This window comes from Mustelus asterias, chromosome 12 (assembly GCF_964213995.1).
Source record: "Mustelus asterias chromosome 12, sMusAst1.hap1.1, whole genome shotgun sequence".
Taxonomy (NCBI): Eukaryota; Metazoa; Chordata; class Chondrichthyes; order Carcharhiniformes; family Triakidae; genus Mustelus; species Mustelus asterias.
Window position 1 is genome coordinate 101496217 of NC_135812.1, and position 20163 is coordinate 101516379.

The 20163-nt window shown below is 42.8% G+C and overlaps 1 protein-coding gene across 1 annotated transcript; it reads right to left on the reverse strand.

Moving 5' to 3' along the window:
• Positions 1-7132: 7132 nt before the first annotated feature.
• On the reverse strand, positions 7133-20142 carry cenpx (centromere protein X). Its single transcript, XM_078226002.1, has 5 exons — positions 19739-20142; positions 15596-15647; positions 14909-14962; positions 10421-10509; positions 7133-7681 (listed from the first exon to the last, which is right to left on the reverse strand). The coding sequence occupies exons 1-5, from the start codon at positions 19775-19777 to the stop codon at positions 7667-7669; spliced, it is 249 nt and encodes an 82-aa protein (XP_078082128.1). The 5' UTR covers positions 19778-20142; the 3' UTR covers positions 7133-7666.
• Positions 20143-20163: the final 21 nt, after the last annotated feature.

Genomic DNA, 20163 nt, shown 5'->3' on the forward strand with positions numbered 1-20163 from the left:
ACTAGGCAGAGCCGCCTTGGAAATACATTGTGACAGTTGATGGTCTAATACACAAGGTCAACAATCCCCTGGCCTGTGCCATGTAAACAGATATGGTGTGAACCTTATATTTCACAGGAATTATTCAATTCCTATTGGTTTCTATAGAAATCTCTTCCCCCTCCACCACCTCCCAACAGGTAGTCACTTTAACCCTTAGGGCATTGGGAAAATTGCTGCAAGTAACTATCTTTCTAATGCAACAGACTGATGTTTACATGGGACACAGAATCCCTGCAGTGCAGGAGGAGGCCATTCGACCTATCGAGTCTATACCGACCACAATCCCACCCAGACCCGATTCCCGTGACCCCACATATTTACCCTGCTAATCCCCCTGACACTAAGGAGCAATTTAGCATGACCAATCAACTTAACCCGCACATCTTTGGAGCGTGGGGAGAAAACTGGAGCACCCGGAGGAAACCCACGCAGACACAGGGAGAAAGTACAAACTGCGCACAGACAGTGACCCGAGACCGGAATTGAACCCAGGTCCCTGGCGCTAAGAGGCAGCAGTGCTAACCACTGTGCCACTATGTGTTCACTGATTTCAGTTCAAACTCCTGGCGATATTTAATTTCTCTAGGTTAATTTAAAACACCATATTCTCGAGTGAATTTTACTGTATTACTGAGGGTTTGGGTGGAAATAAACCCTTTTTCCCCCAAAGAAGAAGTTGATGAGAAGGATCTTTGCTTTTCAATGCAATGGCACCAGGAGCTCCCTGATTAGCGATGTAGGTTTCTAAGCTTCATAACTGTGCCAACCATGGTCAACTGTCCCCTTGTATGAAGCTGTGAGAAGTAATAACAAAATACAATTCTGCACTTACAGCATGCTTCTTGAATGATCCAATGACTTTCTCTAATGTGCACTCTTCAACAGGTTTAGAATTGTGTATTTGGATTACAGTGCTCGCAACTCAATTTTGAGTGCCTGCTGAATGTATCCATGTTGCTTTGGTCACCTTAACCCGACCAGCCGATAGGTTTTATAACTGCAATTTGCTTTCTAGGTGGTGTGAATTTAATATTAATTGTAGTAAAGTAAATCCAAAACATGTTCAAAAGTAAACAACTAATTTCATTTACTGACTGCCACACATAGTTTGCTGGAACTAAAATAGGATTTTTTTTAAAAACTCATTTATGGGGCGTCACTGGCTAGGCCAGCACTTTTTACCCATCCCCAGTTGCCCTTGAGAAGGTGGTGGTGAGCTGCCTTCTTTAACCGCTGCTGTCCCTGAGGTGTAGGTACATTCAGAGTGCTGTTAGGGAGAGAGTTCCACCAGGAATTTGACACAAGCTGTTCTATTAAATATTAATGTAAAACCACATCGTACGTATTGTTGAAGGAGCAGATTTTTTTTGGATGCCAGATAATTGAAGTCAGGTTTGATAAGTTTAATGAGTTTAACTGGTTATCTTCCAGTATGCTGCTTACCTACGTGAGTTCCCCAAATCTTGATTGTTCTAAATTGGGTTTGAATTAAGTGGGGTGTTCTCTGCCAGGAGCGACTGCTCTATCAGAGAGCAAACAGAAACTCTTACCTGGCTGCATTTCTTCACGTTCTTCCTTGATTTGGAGACTCTTGAACATGGTGATGACATTAACAGGTTGAATGTGAATATACACTTGTTCTGACCTTAACAGGAAAATTATAATGCGGATAATGGGATGAGAATGAAGATCCTTACCAAAATTCATGTTTTTCATTAGCTCCTGTATCTGGAGCAGGGCCCAATATGGCAAAGTGGACATTTCAGGGCCACAACAGAAGCTGAAGTAGTCCCGAGAAAATCATGGCCTTAGTTATCATAGAAATCATAGAAACCCTACAGTGCAGAAACAGGCCATTCAGCCCATCGAGTCTGCACCGACCACAATCCCACCCAGGCCCTACCCCCATATCCCTACACATTTACCCACTAATCCCACTAACCTACACATCTCAGGACACTAAGGGGCAATTTTAGCAGAGCCAATCAACCTAACCCGCACATCTTTGGACTGTGGGAGGAAACCCACGCAGACACGAGGAGAATGTGCAAACTCCACACAGACAGTGACCCAAGCCGGGAATCGAACCCAGGTCCCTGGAGCTGTAAAGCAGCAGTGCTAACCACTGTGCTACTGTGCCGCCCCGTGACAGTTATTGTCAAGATAACACAATACCATATAAACGGGAGTTAGTCCATTCCATCATCTGATTTGATCATTTCCATCAAATGAAGTTGGGGTTGCACACGTAGTTTCAATAGCCCCAGATTGTATTTTAGAAAAGAAAATGGGAATTATGAATTTTGAGCAAAAGCTGGCGAATCGTGCAGAGAGCCCCTTTGTGTGCATGACCTTATGAGAACAGATCGGGTATGGCATAATATGGGTGGCACAGTGGTTAGCACTGCTGCCTCACAGCGCCTGGGACCCGGGTTTGATTCCCAGCTTGGGTCACTGTCAGTGCGGAGTCTACATGTTCTCCCTGTGTCTGCGTGGGTTTCCTCCGGGTGCTCCGGTTTCCTCCCACAGTCCAAAGATGTGCGGGTTAGGTTGATTGGCTATGCCAAATTGACCCTAGTGTCAGGTGGTTAGGAGGATAAATAAGTATAGTTGTAGTGATGGGGCCTGGGTGGGACTGTGGTCGGTGCAGACTTGATGGGCCGAGTGGCCTCCTTCTGCACTGTAGAGATTCTATGAATATCCTGGAGGGTTCTAAAGCTTGCTGCTGTCTACCCACTGTGTAATCTTACATGTGAATGCTCACTTGGGCACGGTACGACTGTTCTGGCACCTGTAGAACATTTCTCCCATGGCCAATCAAACCCTTCACTTTAGTAACATGAAAAGTTTGAGCTGTTGCAGGACAATTGGTTTTGAGGGGGTCTGGCCAATTGATATTAGGAAAACAGGTGTATTTATTGGTATAGATTGATCGAGTGTCTTGTCCTCCTTGATTAGAGGATTTCTTTACAATTTTAATTCAGTCTCTAAACCTTACTGAACCTCCCTGCCTGCATGTGGAATCAGTACTCGGGTAGATTACAACTACAATCTATACGCTTGTTTGGGTAGATAACTAACCAAACGTTAAAAAAAAGTTTCACATCTGTTAGGATGTTGAATTTGCAGTTGAATAAACATCAAACGAGCACAAATCTACATGATCCACTTTAAAATAATAAAGATTTAAAATATTACCATATTGAGCATCCGCAGCATAAAGTAACGTGACATGACCAGCAGAATATATGGAATGCACACAAACCATTTTCTGTGGGTGTTTTATGGTTTAACAATGGTTAAATGTCATTGGGTCTTGGTAGTAGTGTATTTGCTCAGGGAACATTTGGTATTTACAACACGTTTTTTTTCTTGTGTGCTAAGATTGAGGGTCAGGATATCTTGGATGCAGCGTGATGAATTAAACTAACTGTTCGCAATGGGCAGGCAGTCATAGAATCCTATAGTGCAGGAAGCCGCCATTCGGCCCATCGAGTCTGCACCAACCACAATCCCACCCAGGCCCTATCCCCATAAACCCATGCACTTACCCTAGCTAGTCCCCCGGACACTAAGGGACAATTTAGCATGGCCAGTGCACCTAACCCGCACATCTTTGGACTGTAGGAGGAAACCGGAGCACCTGGAGGAAACCCACACAGACACGGGGAGAACGTGCAAACTCCACACAGGCAGTGACCAAAGCCGGGAATCGAATTGGGTCCCTGGCTGCTGTGAGGCAGCAGTGCTAACAGCTGTGCCACCCATCGGTGACACGGTCAGTGGATATAGCTGTAAGCATTTAAAATAAAAATCAGACTTTTGTTGGAAAGGTAGGGCGGCAGTGAATTTACAGCACAGTTAATTGTGCTGAGAGATATAAAGAATATTAAAAGATCCTATCTAGGACCAAGCCCACATTGAAGCTGCCTTTAGCTGGAGGGTGAGACCACGTGAATAAATGTTTCAATTTGATTTGATTTATTATTTTCACTATGTTAATACATGTGATAAGTAGTTTCTTGCGCGCTATACAGACAGAGCATACCATTCATAGAGAAGGAAACGAGAGAGTACAGAATGTAGTGTTACAGTCATAGCTAGAGTGTAGAGAAAGATCAACTTAATGCAAGGTAAGTCCATTCAAAAGTCTGACAGCAGCAGGGAAGAAGCTGTTCTTGAGTCGGTTGGTACGTGACCTCAGACTTTTGTATCTTTTTCCCGAAGGACAAAAGTGGAAGAAAGAATGTCCGGGGTGTGTGGGGTCCTTAATTATGCTGGCAGCTTTGCCAAGGCAGCGGGAAGTGTAGACAGAGTCAATGGATGGGAGGCTGGTTTGCATGATGGATTGGGCTACATTCGCAACCTTTTATAGTTCCTTGCGGTCTTGGGCAGAGCAGGAGCCCTACCAAGCTGTGATACAACCAGAGACAATGCTTTCTATGGTGCATCTGTAAAAGTTGGTGAGAGTCATAGCTGACATGCCAAATTTCCTTAGTCTTCTGAGAAAGTAGAAGCATTGGTGGGCTTTCTTAACTATGGTGTCGGCATATGGGGGGGGGGGACCAGAACAGGTTGTTAGTGATCTGGCCACCTAAAAACTTGAAGCTCTCGACCCTTTGTACTTGGTCCCCGTTGATGTAGACAGGGGCATATTCTCCTTTACGCTTCCTGAAGTCGATGACAATCTCTTTCGTTTTGCTGACATTGAGGGAGAGATTATTGTTGCCGCACCAGTTCACCAGATTTACTATCTCATTCCTGTACTCTATCTCGTCATTGTTTGAGATCCGACCCACTACGGAGGTGTCATCAGCAAACTTGAGAATTCAATTGGAGGGGAATTTGGCCACACAGTCATAGGTGTATAAGGAGTATAGTAGGGGGCTGAGAACACAGTCTTGTGGGGCACTGGTGTCGAGGATGATTGAGGTGGTGGTGTTGTTGCCTATCCTTACTGATTGTAGTCTGTGAGGGAGCTGCCAAGGCCCAGGCCACGGAGTTTGGTGGGAATAATGGAGTTCAAATAAAATCAAGTGAATCAACCATTAGTTTTTTTTGACAAGGTTCTTTCCAATTTCCTGCCAGAAACATGAATCTCAAGATGGTCTTAGGCCAAACTCCCTTCTGAGAAGAGACAAAAACTCGACTGCTACAGGACCACTTGAAGGTGGGCTGGCTCTTCAGCTGTGAAAGGAATTTCATTAAAATATAAAATCAAAGTATTGCAGATGCCGGAGATCTGAAATAAAAACAAAGTGTTAGGAAAAATAATCAGCAGGTCTGGCATCAGCTGTGGTGAGAGAAGCAGAGTCAACGTCGAGTGCAATATAACTTTCTTCGAATGGAACTCATTAAAATATCATTGCAATGCGAACCAGATACAATATCGGCCTTTGCATCTGTTGGTACAGCGGTGCCATGTCCCAGCCTGTTCAGGAGTGCCACCCAAGCAACTGCACATCTGACGACAAAAATATCCCACACCACAACCCGAAAAAGGAAGATTTGCAATATAAAAGAGAGCAAAAACAATTGGTGGGATTAGTCACTGTACTTACTATAACTGAGCATGGTTTAGTACTTGGACCATTTTGCAGATGTACAATGTGTGAAATTGGCAGGAAGCAAAAGCACATGATCCAAGTGGCGAGAGATGTACAGGGATCTGGGTGCCTTCGTGCATGAATCGCAAAAGTCAATCATGGCACAGATGCAGTGCAACATGGATAAATGTGATGAATGTGAAGTTATCCACTTTGTATGGAGAAACAGAATGGCAGAGTATTACTTAAATGGTGATAGATTAGGAAATGTTGACAAACACAAGGGTGTCCTAGTTCACTAATCACTGAAGGCAAGCATGCAGAGAGAGCAATCAGTTAGGAAAGCAGATGGTATGTTGGCATTCATTGCAAGAGGATTTGAGTACAGGGACTTGGTGAGTATAGTGTGTAGTTTTAGTAAGCTTATACATATCTAATAGTATGCTTACTGTGGCAGGAGTGCAGCAAAGTTTAGTGGGATGGCAGGATTGTAGTATGAGGAGAAATTGGGTCCACGGGGCCTGAATTCACTGGAATTTAGGAGAATGAGGGGGGGATCTAATTGAACGGTATAAAAAATTCTGACAAGAGCTGGACAGACTGGATGCAGAGATGTTTCCTTTGGTTGGGGAGGGGGGTGTCTAGAACAAAGGGTCACAGTCTCAGGCCATTTAGGAATAAGGTGGGGAGAAATTTATTCACTCCGCAGGTGGTGAACCTGTAAATTCTCTACCACAGCAGGCCACATCACTGAATATGTTTAAGAAGGAAATAGATTTCTAGCCTCAAGGGGTATGGGCAAACAATAGGAGTGCGGCATTGAGATTGAGGATCAGCCATGATCATACTGAATGGTGGAGCAGGCACCAAGGGTTGGATGACCAACTCCTATTTTTGTTTTAAAATGTAAAATGCTAGTATGGAGGTACAAAAAGTAATTAGGAAAGTTAATAGAATGTTATCATTTATTGTGAGGGGAATTGAATAGAAACGCAAGGTGCTTCAGTTAGGTGAGACCACATCTGGAATATGGTCTCTCTTTTCCAATTTATGGGCAAGAATGGTGTTACAGTGATTCACTCAGCAGAACCAAGTTTTAGCCACAGTACGGCGGCACGGTAGCACAGTGGTCAGCACCGCTGCTTCACAGCTCCAGGGACCTGGGTTCGATTTCCGGCTTGGGTCACTGTCTGTGTGGAGTTTGCACATTCTCCTCGTGTTTGCGTGGGTTTCCTCTGGGTGCTCCGGTTTCCTCCCACAGTCCAAAAATGTGCGGGTTAGGTTGATTGGCCATGCTAAAAATTGCCCTTAGTGCCCTGAAATGCGTAGGTTAGAGGGATTAGTGGGTAAATATGTAGGGATATGGGGGTAGGGCCTGGGTGGGATTGTGGTCGGTGCAGACTCGATGGGCCGAATGGCCTCTTTCTGTACTGTAGGGTTTCTATGTTAAGAATTTATCTCCTCAAAGTTGTTCAGTGTGCATGCTCCTTTTACTCCAAATGCAAACATTCAAAGACTAGAGATAAGTACAACAGCCCGAAATTACAGCTAACTTCTGGTTTTAATTGATCTGTACAAAAACGTACTGTTACAACAGGCAGCCAGCCAAAAATACTGACATCAGAATCATTTATTTTGTCCTCGCTTTAGCATTAATGGTTTCTCAGTAACGATGCCACTTCAATGTTTAACATAAGGTGTTAAATTGGTTTGTTGTTCAATCTTCAAATCCTTTCCCAATCCAGTGGTGCAAGACAGTTTCTTTAAAATAAAAAATCTCATCCACTTATGAACCAAAGTTTGAAAGTCCACAGTTTAAGGGCATGAATCTACATTCTGTCCCAGCATCGTATAATGCACTTCTACAGTTCTATTTTGGACTCTACACAAAATTTTAGATTCAACAATAATTTGAATGATAATGAATAAATAATAGCTGATATAAATTACACATTATAATCATTTAAACTGTGAGTAAATGCAGCGTTTCACAATTCCATCACTTCTACAGATGCCCGGTGTTCTAGATGAAGCTGGTTAAAGATGTTATAGATCAGCACCGCCACCTAGTGGCAATGCTAGAAATCCAAAAGCTGCAAAAACAAGAAAAATCGTTTCAAATCATTCAAACCAGACAAAAGCTTCACAAATTAAAATAAAAAAGTTTATTTACTGGTCACAAGTAAGGCTTACATTAACACTGCAATGAAGTTACTGTGAAATTCCCCTAAAACATAGAAAATAGGAGCAGTAGATCATTCAGCCTTCTGAACCTGCTCCACCATTCACTAATGATCATAGCTGATCATCCAACTCAACCTGATCCCACCTAACCTTCTTCCACCCATATCCCTTGATTCCTACAGCCCCAAGAGCTATATCTAACTCTTTGAAAATGTAGTTTTCATAGAAACCCTACAGTGCAGGAGGCCGCCATTTGGCCCATCGAGTCTGCACCAACCACAATCCCACCCAGACCCTATTCCTGTAACCCCACATATTTACCCTGCTATTCCCCTGACACTAGACTCAATTTAGCACAGCCAATCAACCTAACCTACACACCTTTGGACTGTGGGAGGAAACCGGAGCACCCGGAGGAAACCCACGCAGACACAGTTAAAGTTTATTTATTAGTCACAAGTAGGCTTACATTAATACTGCAACAAAGTTACTGTGAAATTTCCTCTATTCGCCACACTCCGGCGCCAGTTCAGGTCAATACACCTAACCTACACGTCTTTCAGAATGTGGGAGGAAGCCGGAGTGCCCAGAGGAAACCCACGCAGACACGGAAAGGACGTGCACTCTACATAAACAGCGACCCAAGCTGGGAATCAAATCCAGGTACCTGGCGCTGTGAGGCAGCAGTGCTAACCACCATGCCGCCCATGAGGAATTTGCAAACTCCACACAGACAGTGACCCGAGGCTGGAACTGAACCCGGGTCCCTGGAACTTTGAGGCAGCAGTACTAACTACTGTGCCACCGTGCTGCCCACATAGTTTGGCCTCAATTACTTTCTGTGGTAGAGAATTCCACAGGTTCACCACTCTCTGGGTGAAGAAATTTCTCTTCATCTCTAAATGGTTTACCCCTTATTGTCAAACTATGACCTCAGGTTCTGGACTCCCCAACATTGGGAACATTCTTTCTGAATCTACCCTGTCTAATCCTGTTAGAATTTTATAAGTTTCTACGAGATTCCTCCCCCCCCCCCCATTCTTCTAAAGTGCAGCAAACATTTCTAACTGACTCAATCTCTCCTATGTCAGTCCTGCTATCCCAGGAATCAGTCTGGTGGAGAGCATTCTCTCTATAACAAGGGATAAGGACATGATCAGATAAGGACAGGAAAACTGCACAGTATTCCAGTTGTGGTCTCGCCGAGGCTTTGTAAAATTGCAGCAAGACATCCCTGCTCCTGTACACAAAATCTCTTGCTATGAAGGCCAACATACCATTTGCCTTCTTCATTGCCTGCTGCACCTGCACGCCAACTTTCAGTGACTGGTGCACGAGGGCACCCAGGCCTCATTGCACATTCCCCTCTCAAATAATCTGTCTTCCTATTTTTGCTACCAAAGCGGTTAATCTCACATTTATCCACATTATACTGCATCTACCATGCATTTGCCCACTCACTCAATTTGTCCAAATCACACTGAAGCATCTCTGCATCCTCATCACAGCGCACTCTCCCACCCAGATAGGAGTCATCTGCAAATTCCTGTGGAAATAGTTCCAGTATCTAGTGTATTCTCTATATCCAGTTTTTCATCCTGGTGTCTATAGGTTCTCTTGTGTGGGGAATGCGTGGTGTAGGTTAACAGAATTCCATTTACCAATCGAGTAGAGCCAAGACTTGTACTCAGGAAATAAAGACAGTATTTTTCTACTTCTAGTTTTCAACAGTACATCAAAACAAAGTACAGAATAATACAGTCTGCAGGTACAGGTTCCAGGTAAGTTTGTAATTGCTGGTAAAGTGACCATTTGTACAAGAGGAATGTCAGAAATTCCAGTTGGAGGAGCGCTGGATAAGTTTGCTGTACAATAGATTTATTGCCCTTTCTGTAATGAGGAGCTCAAACCTAATTCTTACATTTTACAAATATCTCATAAGTACTCTACCACCATTAGTCATGACAGCACGTACTGGTAGGGTTGAAGAGGGAGGAACTTCACAGCTAAACCCAAATACCAGCATCTCCAAACATATACATTTCCAGCAGAGGGCATCAGGAGTGGGATATCTGGCTGGTTTTCTCTTCCCTATTCAAAGTGCACTGAGGTTTATTTGGAGCAACCTCACTGGGAATACTCAGCACTGCCCAAGGATCAAATCTGCCACCTGCTGGATGTGTAAAGCTCAGTTCATCAGGCTCATCTGAGCTGGAGAACACAAGAGCCAAACAAGTGAAGTCATTCAGCCCATCGAATCTATACCGACCACATCCCACCTAGACCCTATTCCTGCAAGCTATCCCTTTTCTCTCTCGCTTTACCATTTCATGCTTTAGTACGAGGAATCTATCCTCCTTGTACTTCAGAGTAGAACATGTGTGCGGAACAAATTTTCCTCTATTTAAAAAAAAAAATTGCCATAATTTCTATATGGTACAGACTGCAGATCTTCTCATCCAACCGGAATCCTATACACTAACTGTTTGATAAACATTGCAGATAAAGGTAAAGGACTGGACAAGCCAATACGAGCAGATCTTTTGCTTGGAAAGGGACTGCCCATTACACAAGTTTTGATTTTAATTAAACAACCCTTTTCTTTAAAATGTTTCCTCTACTCAGAAACTTCAGTAACTGTTACATACCAGCTGTGGCAAAACCTTCTCAAAATGGTCAATGTCTCCTGTCTTAGAGTCTTCATTGGATGCCTGTCTGGCTGTTCGTGCTGCTGCCTCTGAATGTAATACAATTACGGAAACAGCTTTCATATTACAATGAGCGTGCAGCAAAGATGTCATACAACACAAGAAGTTTTATAACTTTAACGCAGCACAGGTACTTCGAGGATGCTCGAATTTCTAATTAATTTAGGAGGAGCTCCGAGCTGTGGGCTGCAACACCAAACTTCCATCATCAACAGCTGACGTTTATAGAACATCTTTACTGTAGAAAAACATCCTAAGACACTTCTCAGGTGCGTAAATATTGACAGTCAAACATGAGATGGCAGCTGACAGTTGTTGGAAAGTGTAGGTATTAGTAGTTTCGGGGCAGGTAATAAATGCTGATCTTGTCAATGACGCCCATATCCCATAAATTTAAAGAAACATTTTGGGAGGGAAAAAGTTGCAGACCTCAGAATCTAAATGGATGAAGACATAACCAGCAAAGCAGAGAATATACACGAGGCCAGCCTTGTTGGACTACAGTTCTCAACAAGGTTTCAGGGCAGGAGGTTACAGAGATACTCTGAAGAGAGATTTCAAACACTAGGATGAGAATTTTAAAGGAGACGTTGGTGGACCAGCAGGGTTAGAGTGAGCACAGGAGTGATGGGTGAAGAGGATCTGCTGCATGTCAGAATACAGTCGGTAGCTTTAGACAAGCTCACATTTATGGAGGATGAAAAGGGGAGCAAAAGAACACTGGAGAATTTGATCCTGGAGACAACAGAAGCATGGATAAAGTGTTTCAGCAACACGTCCTGAGACAGGTGATATTACAGACAGAGGTGGTATTGATGAGGATATTGGGGAAAAACCCAGCTCCAGCATATGGAGACTATCCAATTCAACCTGAAACAATGGCCTGGATTGCAGTCCACAGCAAAGCAAGGATGCTTACCATTGACCTTGGAAAAAGCTTCACTGAGATCGAGTGATCTCTGTCTCACTATTACAATTGATGATAGCATAGTTTACTCAGAAGTCCCACTGTCGAACCAGAGAGATGTCATCAAGTTGTGCAAGAAACCAGTCACAGAATTTTCACACACAACCAACCAGGATATGAAAAGCACTAATAGTCAATTTACTTTTCAAAATCTTAGCATGAAATAGAACAAAAAGAAAATGCTGGAAAATCTCAGCAGGCCTGATAGCATCTGCAGAGAAAGAATAGTCAACATTTCGAGTCAGGATGACCCTTCGTCGGAGGTTTAGGTAGAAGCTGAAATATCATGAATTAACAAAATTTAAGAATCTAGTAAATTAACCATAATTTTAACAACATTCCACTTATTTTTCAGAGCTAGATTCAGTAGTAGCTATTGTTCTGATTAAAAACCCAGTTTCAGCAAATTGAACAAGATGTTTCTTTCTATGGCGTTCCCAACAGCAATTTTTAAAATGCAAACATGGAAGGCATCGCTGGCGAGACTGGTATTTATTGCCCATCTTTAAATCACCCTTGAAGATAGTGGCAAGCTGCTGGCTTGAAATCCTACAGTCCAGAAACACCCACAGTGCCGTTAGGAAGCGATTCTCGGACCTTGACCGAATGACAGTGAAGGAATAGCGATACAGTTCCAAGTCAGGATGGCATGTTTACATGTGTCTACCGCCCTTGTCCTTCTAGGTAGAGGGCGGGGGAAATCATTCATAGGACATGGGCATCATTGGTTAGGCTAGCGTTAGAACTTATTGCCCATCCTTAATTGCCCTCGAGAAGGTGGTGGTGAACTGCCTTCTTGAACTGGGCTAAAAGGTTTAAGGTGAGGAGGGGAGAGATACAAAAGGGTCCAGAGGGGCAATTTCTTTCCACACAGAGAGTGAGGGTGGTGAGTGCCTGGAATGAGCTGCCAGAGGTAGTAGTAGAGGCGGGTATAATTTTGTCTCTAAAAAGCATTTAGACAGTTACATGGGTAAGACTGGTATAGAGGGATATGGTCCAAGCGTGGGCAATTAGGACTAGTTTAAAAAGGGTGACATGGACAAGTTGGGCCAAAGGGCCTGTTTCCATGCTGTAAACCTCTAACTCTATGTTGCAGTCCATGTGGTTAGGTGCACCCAGAGTGCTGTTAGGAAGGGAGTTCCAGGATTTTGACCCAGTGACAGTGAAGGAATGGCTGATATATTTCCAAGTCAGGATGGAAATGACTTGGAAGGGAACTTCCAAGTGGTGTATTCCCAGGTATCTGCCACCCTTGTCCTTCTAGATGGTAATGGTCAAAAGTTTGGAAGGTGCTGCTAAAGGAAGTTTGGTGAGCTCCTGCAGCTCATCTTATAGATGGTACACAGTATCTGTCGGTGGAGGCATTGAGTGTTTGTGGAAGAGATAGCAATCAAGCAGGTGGCCTTTGTCCTGGATGGTGTGGAGCTTCTTCAGTGCTGCTGGAGCTGCACTCACCCAGGCAAGTGGGGAATATTCCATCACACGCCTGACTTGTGCCTTTTGGACAAGCTTTGGGGAGTCAGGGGGCAAGTTACTCACTGCAGGATAGTGGGGGATTCAGCGATGGTAATACCATGAATATCAAGAGGCGATGGCTAGATTCTCTTGTTGTAGATGGTTAACGCCTTGCATTTGTGTGTTATGTTACTGGCCACTTATCAGCCCAAGCCTGTATATTGCCTAGGTGTTGCTGCATTTGGGCATGGACTGATTCCGTATCCGAGGAGTTGCAAATGGTGCTGAATACTGCAAGCATCAGCAACACCCCCACTTTTCACCTTATGAAGGAAGGAAGGTCATTGATGAAGCAGCTGAAGATGGTTGGGCCTAGGACACTAGCCTGGGGAACTCCTGCAGTGATGTCCTGGAGCTGAGATGATTGACCTCTAAGACTATCTTCCTTTGTGCCAGCTATGATTCCAACCCCTGATTCCCATTGATAGTGCTGATGATGATGGAGTGTAAACTATGTGGCAGTAATTGGCTGGGTTGCATTCATCCTGTTTCTGATGTGCAGGACATATTTGGGTATTTTCCACAATTGAAAGAGGTTATTGAAGGTGCCTTGGTGAGATGCTGCAGTGCATCTTATAGATTGTACACACTGCTGCCACTGTGCATCAATGGCAGCGGGAGTGAACGTTTAAGGTAGTGGATGAGATGTCAAACAACCGGGCTGCTTTTTTCCTGGATGATGTAGATCTCCTAGAGCGTTGTTGAAGCTGCACTCATCCAGGCAATTGAAGACAGTATTCCATCACACTCCTGACTTGTGCCTCGTAGACGGTGGGCAGGCTTTGGGAAGACAAGAGGAGAGAATTACTCTCTGCAGAATTCCCACTTCTGATCTACTCTTGTATTCAGTATTCATATGGTTGATCCTGTTCAATTTCTGGTCAGTGGTAACCCCCCAGGATGTGGAAAGCAGAACACAGGAAGTTCTCAATAGATCAACTGATTGCTGGCTCTGAGGAGTTGGGGCAAGAGATCTACAGTGCAGCCAGTGGTGAGTAATGAACAACAGGCTGTAACTTCAGGATGTGTGTTTATGCTAAACCCTGAAGTTACAGTCCGATTTAGAGGGATTATAATGGCAAATGCTGACAGTTTGCAGTCAAAAACCCACAAATTCCAGGCCAGTTGCTAAGAAATGGGAATTTGTAACAGAGGCCGAGGACTGTAGCCCTGATTTTCTCAATGTTTAATTGGAGCAAATTCCAGTTCCTCCAGAACTCCAGAACTAATCGCAAGTACAGTGAGGTAGTGAAGGAGTTGAGAAGTGGGTGAGGTAGACAACACCCGAGTGTTGTCAGTATATGTGTGGAATCTCACAGTGCGTTTTCAGTTGATGTTGGTCGTTTTCAGAGGAGTCATTCCATTAGGTAAAGGCTGAATTTAAGCAAAATGACCCAGAAGTGATTATGAGAATGTTTGTTAGAATTCCATACTTGCATCATATACAATAGAGCGCATCCAAATTCCAGTGAAAGTGAAAGGTGATTACAAAAAATAAAAACAGGCAAAGCACCAAGTTCAGATTTTTAGTCTGGACCAAATTTCAAACCATAAATTAATTTATGATTGGAAGTTTTGTTTCATCCATTCCTGTAGTTCAAGTGTAATTTTTAAAATGTGAAAAAAAAATTGTGCAAACTTTTATTCTCACTGCACAATAAACTGAGAAATTCAGTTGAAGTATAGCCACCCTGTTTAATTGGTTAAACATCTCTCCTCTAGTTGGTTTCAAACCTAGTTAATTGTTATTTTTTTTATGGTTAGTTTGTATTTTGTTACCCTGTGGCTTATACCATATGGTTTTGGTACATTCCCAACAAATCTGAACCAAATTCCAGTTCTGAATGGCCTGTTTGTGCCTCATGTATTGAGCACCAAGTCTATTTGACACTTTTTGTACTTCATTGAATACAAAGTCCACTATAATGCTCATCTTGTACACTTACCTATGACAAATATTTTAAGCATTTCACACATAATGATGACAGCATCGCTGCTGACTGTAAGTAAACAGAAAATACAAGATTAGCAACTTGATGATCAAGTTTCTTTTTAAAGTTTCATGGTTATGAACCAGCAAATAAAGCAGTTACAGGACACATTATTGTTTGTTATCCATAGACGGAATGTAAAACAATTGTTTATCCACATGCTGACACTGGACTTCCAGGAATAGTTGCTGATAACAGATAGACCACTAGGTGAAATGTCAGCCAAAATGTCACACTGCCCAGTCTCTCCAACACTTCCTCCACTGCCATACAGACATGGGACGTTTCAAAGGGTTCTCATCAAATGGCATAGCTTTTGTGAAATTTGTATTCACTTGCAACAGGACTTTTCTTTTTAAACAATTAACTTCTAGAACATACAACTTGTCCTAGTTTTCACCACGGGAGGGAAGAGTAGTGACAGCAGAGAGATTCCATTATGTCAGATCAGATTACATACAAATATCCTGTTGGAAAGTCAGAGCTTGAACCTTTCCCTACAATGCCACACAACATTGTATTGGTGGACTTTAGCATCTTACCATTGACATGAATCATCCGTTTACTACACACGTACTTTTGATAAGTGGAAAATTTTAAGTTGGCTATCCTACTAAGACACATTCAAAGTAGACTTCTTACCTTTGGTTTTCTGATCCTTAAAGTGGAAGTACAGTAGTTTACTGACCAACTCCTGGAACAAAGCAATACATCATGCTGAGCAATGCCACTAAAAGTATAATATCTGTAAAGCGACTAATAAAACTTACACAAATCAGTGTCTACCAAGATCAGTTAGCTTTTTTTTTAGAAAAGGTGCATCATTACACAGAAAAGATTTACTTTCATTGGAAATTCCACATATCTAGCTTAGTGGGATTCCAACTTGGAATATTCTTCCAGGAATGACTGAACTGGAGGGCTGATTTGTAATGCAAGCCGCACAGAGATGGAAAACAATCTAGTTTGATTGGGATACCTTGATCATGCTCATGCAAGCTAACTTAGCAAATGGAACACTAAAGGGCTGTCAACGCTTGGTAATGACAAAGCAACCCCAATGAGCCATTTAGCTTGTTATATGGTGTGTAGTGTAGTTCAAACAAAGTAAACCAATTGTGTATCCGAGTGGAAATGCATAGCTCTCATGAGTTACTCTGAAAAATATGCAGAAAGCACTCTGAATGGACTGCTTAAGGTGTTTGCATCAGTACTACACAACAGTTTTTTGTAAAAAGTAATGTGTAAAACTTCAAAATGACCCTAAAAGAAGAAACTGAATCTACTGAGTTGTCATACAGTTCAAACTTGGATGAAAAATGTCATCCCAGCATCAGGCAAGCTGGGCTGGCAGAGATACTTTAATTACCATTGGCCAAACACAGAACAAAAGTAATGCCTGGTCCATAAAGGCTGCCATAAGCACAGGAAACAGATTTTTGATTAATATACTTTAGCACAGTTAAATATAAAATGATATGAAATCACTACTGCACATAAAGGCAAAAGGGACAGATTCACTTTCCTTAAAAAAATGTTACATTGCTTCAACACTTAATTATTAATGGTTCAGTGCTGATCCAAGTTCAGACTTCATAATACAATCAAATGGAAGGAACAGCAAAATATGGGTAGGGATAGAAAACGGAAGTATGACACGTAAATACGTGATTTAATTTACTCAGAACTTCAATTAAATCAATTATTTGTATCAATGTCTAGAGACTAAAAGACAAGTTGTTTAAATACATGACTAATTAATTAAAGAAAACAAGAGTGACCTGGACAAGTGATCCAGACGGTAGAGGTCTGATTAGCAGTCAGGGACAGGAAGGTGTGACTGAGTCAAATAGTCATGATGTGGAGATACCGGCCTTGGACTGGGGTAAACACAGTAAGAAGTCTAACAACACCAGGTTAAAGTCCAACAGGTTTATTTGGTAGCAAAAGCCACTAGCTTTCAGAACTGTTCCAAAAGCTAGTGGCTTTTGCTACCAAATAAACCTGTTGGACTTTAACCTGGTGTTGTTAGTCTTCTTACCGAGTCAAATAGGCTAGGGGACTTCTGGTGCAGTACTGGAAGAGGCCTTTGCCCTTGTACAACAGGTACAAGGTGCTTCCTGCTTATGTGCCAGATGGCAAAGTCTGTAAGTAAACTCTCCACGGCACAATGGGTCCAGAGGAGTGAAAAGGAATGTGGTAGGAGATGATATAGTCAAGGGGATAGATAATGTTATCTGTAGTTTCCTGCTGAAACTAATAGCTAGGATTGTAGATAGGGCTTTAAATAAATAAAGCAGGGCAGGGAAAAAGATTCAAGCAAGGAAGGGGAAATTTATAAACTTGAGAGAAAAGTGAAAGCCATGGAAGGGCTCGGATGGGTCTGCACATGTTCCCATGTTTTTAGTTTTCACATTGATGACCACAATGTATAATTACGCAGCATGCATCATTAGTTCTAAACTTTCTGTACACTGACTGACAATGAGCTCCACCTCTTCAGAACATTTCCACTGACTGGGGGGGGGTTGTCAGATTGCTTGTCTGACATCAGATTGAGGGCAAATCAAAAATTCCAACAGTTCAAAACAGGAGTTAATAGTTTCAGCCTCCCACAAAGTCTATTCCTGGGCCACCAATTCCTCTTCTGCTCCATGGTTACTACCTCAGGTTGAACCAGTTAGTTTTCCAACACAGCTTCTAACTCTATAATCCTCTCCACCATAAAGAATGCCCATTGGCACTTCCATCATCCAACTCTGTTCCTGCTTCAGCTCCTTCCCTCCTCTACAACAGAGGAGTTTTTAAAGAAATCTCCAGGATATGTACCATGGAACTTTTAATATTCTCACCAACACACTTAACAAGCTTATAGACCGGTTGTCACAAAAAATTAGGAACATTGCATATTATTTGTATACATTTAAATGGAGAGAGACTACAGAACTTGGTGGTAGAGGACTCTGGACGTCCTGGTACACAAATCACAAAAATGTTAGCATGCAGATACAGCGAGCGAGTGCGAAGGCAAATTGTATGTTGGTGTTTATTGCAAGGGGAATGGAATACAAAAGGAGGAAGGTTTTATTGCAGCTGTACAGGGCATTGGTGAGATCACATCTGGAGTATTACGTGGTCTCCTTATTTGAAAACACAAGTTCAAAAAAGGTTCACTCAACTCATTCCTGGAATGAGGGTTCTATCTTATTAAGAAAGGTTGAATAGATTGAACCTATCCCCATTGGGTTTCGTAGGAAGAAAAGTAATCTTATTGAAACATACAAGATCCTGAGGAGATTTGACAGGGTGATACCAGGAAGATGTTTCTACTTGAGGACGAGACTAGAACTAGTTTAAGAATAAGAGATCTAGCACTTCAAGACAGAGATGAGGAGATTTTTTCCCCCTCTCAAAGGGTTGTTAGTGTGTGGAATTCTCTTCCCCAGGAAGCAGTGAATTTATTCAAGGTCAAGGGTTATACAAGGACAGACCCCAAAGTAGAGTTGAGACCACAACCAGACCAGCCATGATCTGATTGAATGGCAGGGCAGACTCAAAGGACTGAAAAGCCTAACACTTGCTTCTAAGTCCTACATTCCATATATTCTATTCCCATTGAAATGGTGGCCACAAATGTTTAACCCATATTCATTTTAAAATCACTGTACAGGCAGCATGGTGGCACTGTCGTTAGCACTGCTTCCTCACAGCACCAGGGACCCAGATTCAATTCCCAGCTTTGGTCACTGTCTGTGCGGAATCTGCACGAATTTCCTCTGGATGCTCCAGTTTCCTACCATAGTCCAAAAGATGTGCTGGTTAGGTGCATTGGTCATGCTAAATTCTCCCTCAAACAGGCACCGGAGTGTGGCGATAGAGGATTTTCACAATAACTTCATTGCATTGTTATTGTAAGCCTATTTGTGATACTAATAAATAAACTTTAAAACAAGAACAAAGTGCCAGTGAAAAATAGATCAGGGAACGAAAAACACACATGCTGGCAATTTGAACTAAATCAAGGGGTGATGGTCTCATGGTATTATCACTAGACTATAAATCCAGAAACTCAGCTAACGTTCTAGGAACACAGTTCGAATCCCACTACGGCAGATGGTGGAATTGGAAGGCAATAAAAAAAAAATCTTGAATTAAGAATCTACTGATGACCATGAGATTATTGTCAACGGTCAAAAACAATGCATCTGGTTCACTAATCTCCTTTGGGGAAGGAAATCTACCATCCTTATCTGGTCTACACTTGACTCCAGAGCCACAGCAGTGCGGTTGACTCTCAACTGCTCCCTGAACAAGGGATGTGCAATAAATAAATTCTGGCCAGCCAGTGACGCAGTAAGAAGTCTAACAACACCAGGTTAAAGTCCAACAGGTTTATTTGGTAGCAAAAGCCACTAGCTTTCGGAACAGGCTGTTCCTTCATCAGGTGGGTTGGAGTTCTGATCAGAAGATCAGGAGATCAGAACTCCCACCCACCTGATGAAGGGACAGCCTGTTCCGAAAGCTTGTGGCTTTTGCTACCAAATAAACCTGTTGGACTTTAACCTGGTGTTGTGAGACTTCTTACTGTGTTTACCCGAGTCCAACGCCGGCATCTCCACATCAGCCAGTGACAGCCATGTCTCATGAATCAATGAATAAAAAAATACAAACAGCTCAATCAGCAATCAAAGTTTTGGAACCAGATTGATTTGGAATTAGGGACTGGAAAAAACAGTTTAATCAGCAAGAAAACAGCATAGGCCAGTACAGAGCAAATAAACTTACTTTCTTAAATTTGGCGCCCTCTTCTTGCTCCATCTTCATTCACAAATCTGTCCCTCCCCCAGTTACCCGGATGATCCCACCCCTGCTCGCTCTTTATTGGCTGGCTGTTTATGACGCAAACATGTTGGCATCACGCACCCGGTTGTGATTGGTCGGTTCCGCTGTCACTCATCAGTCAGGGCTGGACAGTGGGAGTGGGGGGCGGGCGGAGGACAACTGTCCAAAAAAAGGTTCCTGAGGGAGAATATAATCACTGGAAGTTCTCACACAATTACTTTGAGAGAGAGAGAGTGTGTGTGTGAAAGGAGGGGAGGGAAAGGTGACAATACTCGCGAGCGCCCATCCAACAACAAGCCTCCCCCTCATCGCCCGCCGGTTGTCAAGTGCGGCTCGAGCCTCTCTGTGACGTCATTTCCGTCGGCGGG

Coding starts and splice junctions, on each gene's coding strand:
- cenpx (XM_078226002.1), bottom strand. CDS start 19,777: ATGAAGATGGAGCAAGAAGAGGGCGCCAAATTTAAGAAA. Junction 14,963..15,595: donor TAAGGATCAGAAAACCAAAG/GTAAGAAGTCTA, acceptor GTTTACTTACAG/TCAGCAGCGATGCTGTCATC. Junction 10,510..14,908: donor GCTTAAAATATTTGTCATAG/GTAAGTGTACAA, acceptor TATTACATTCAG/AGGCAGCAGCACGAACAGCC.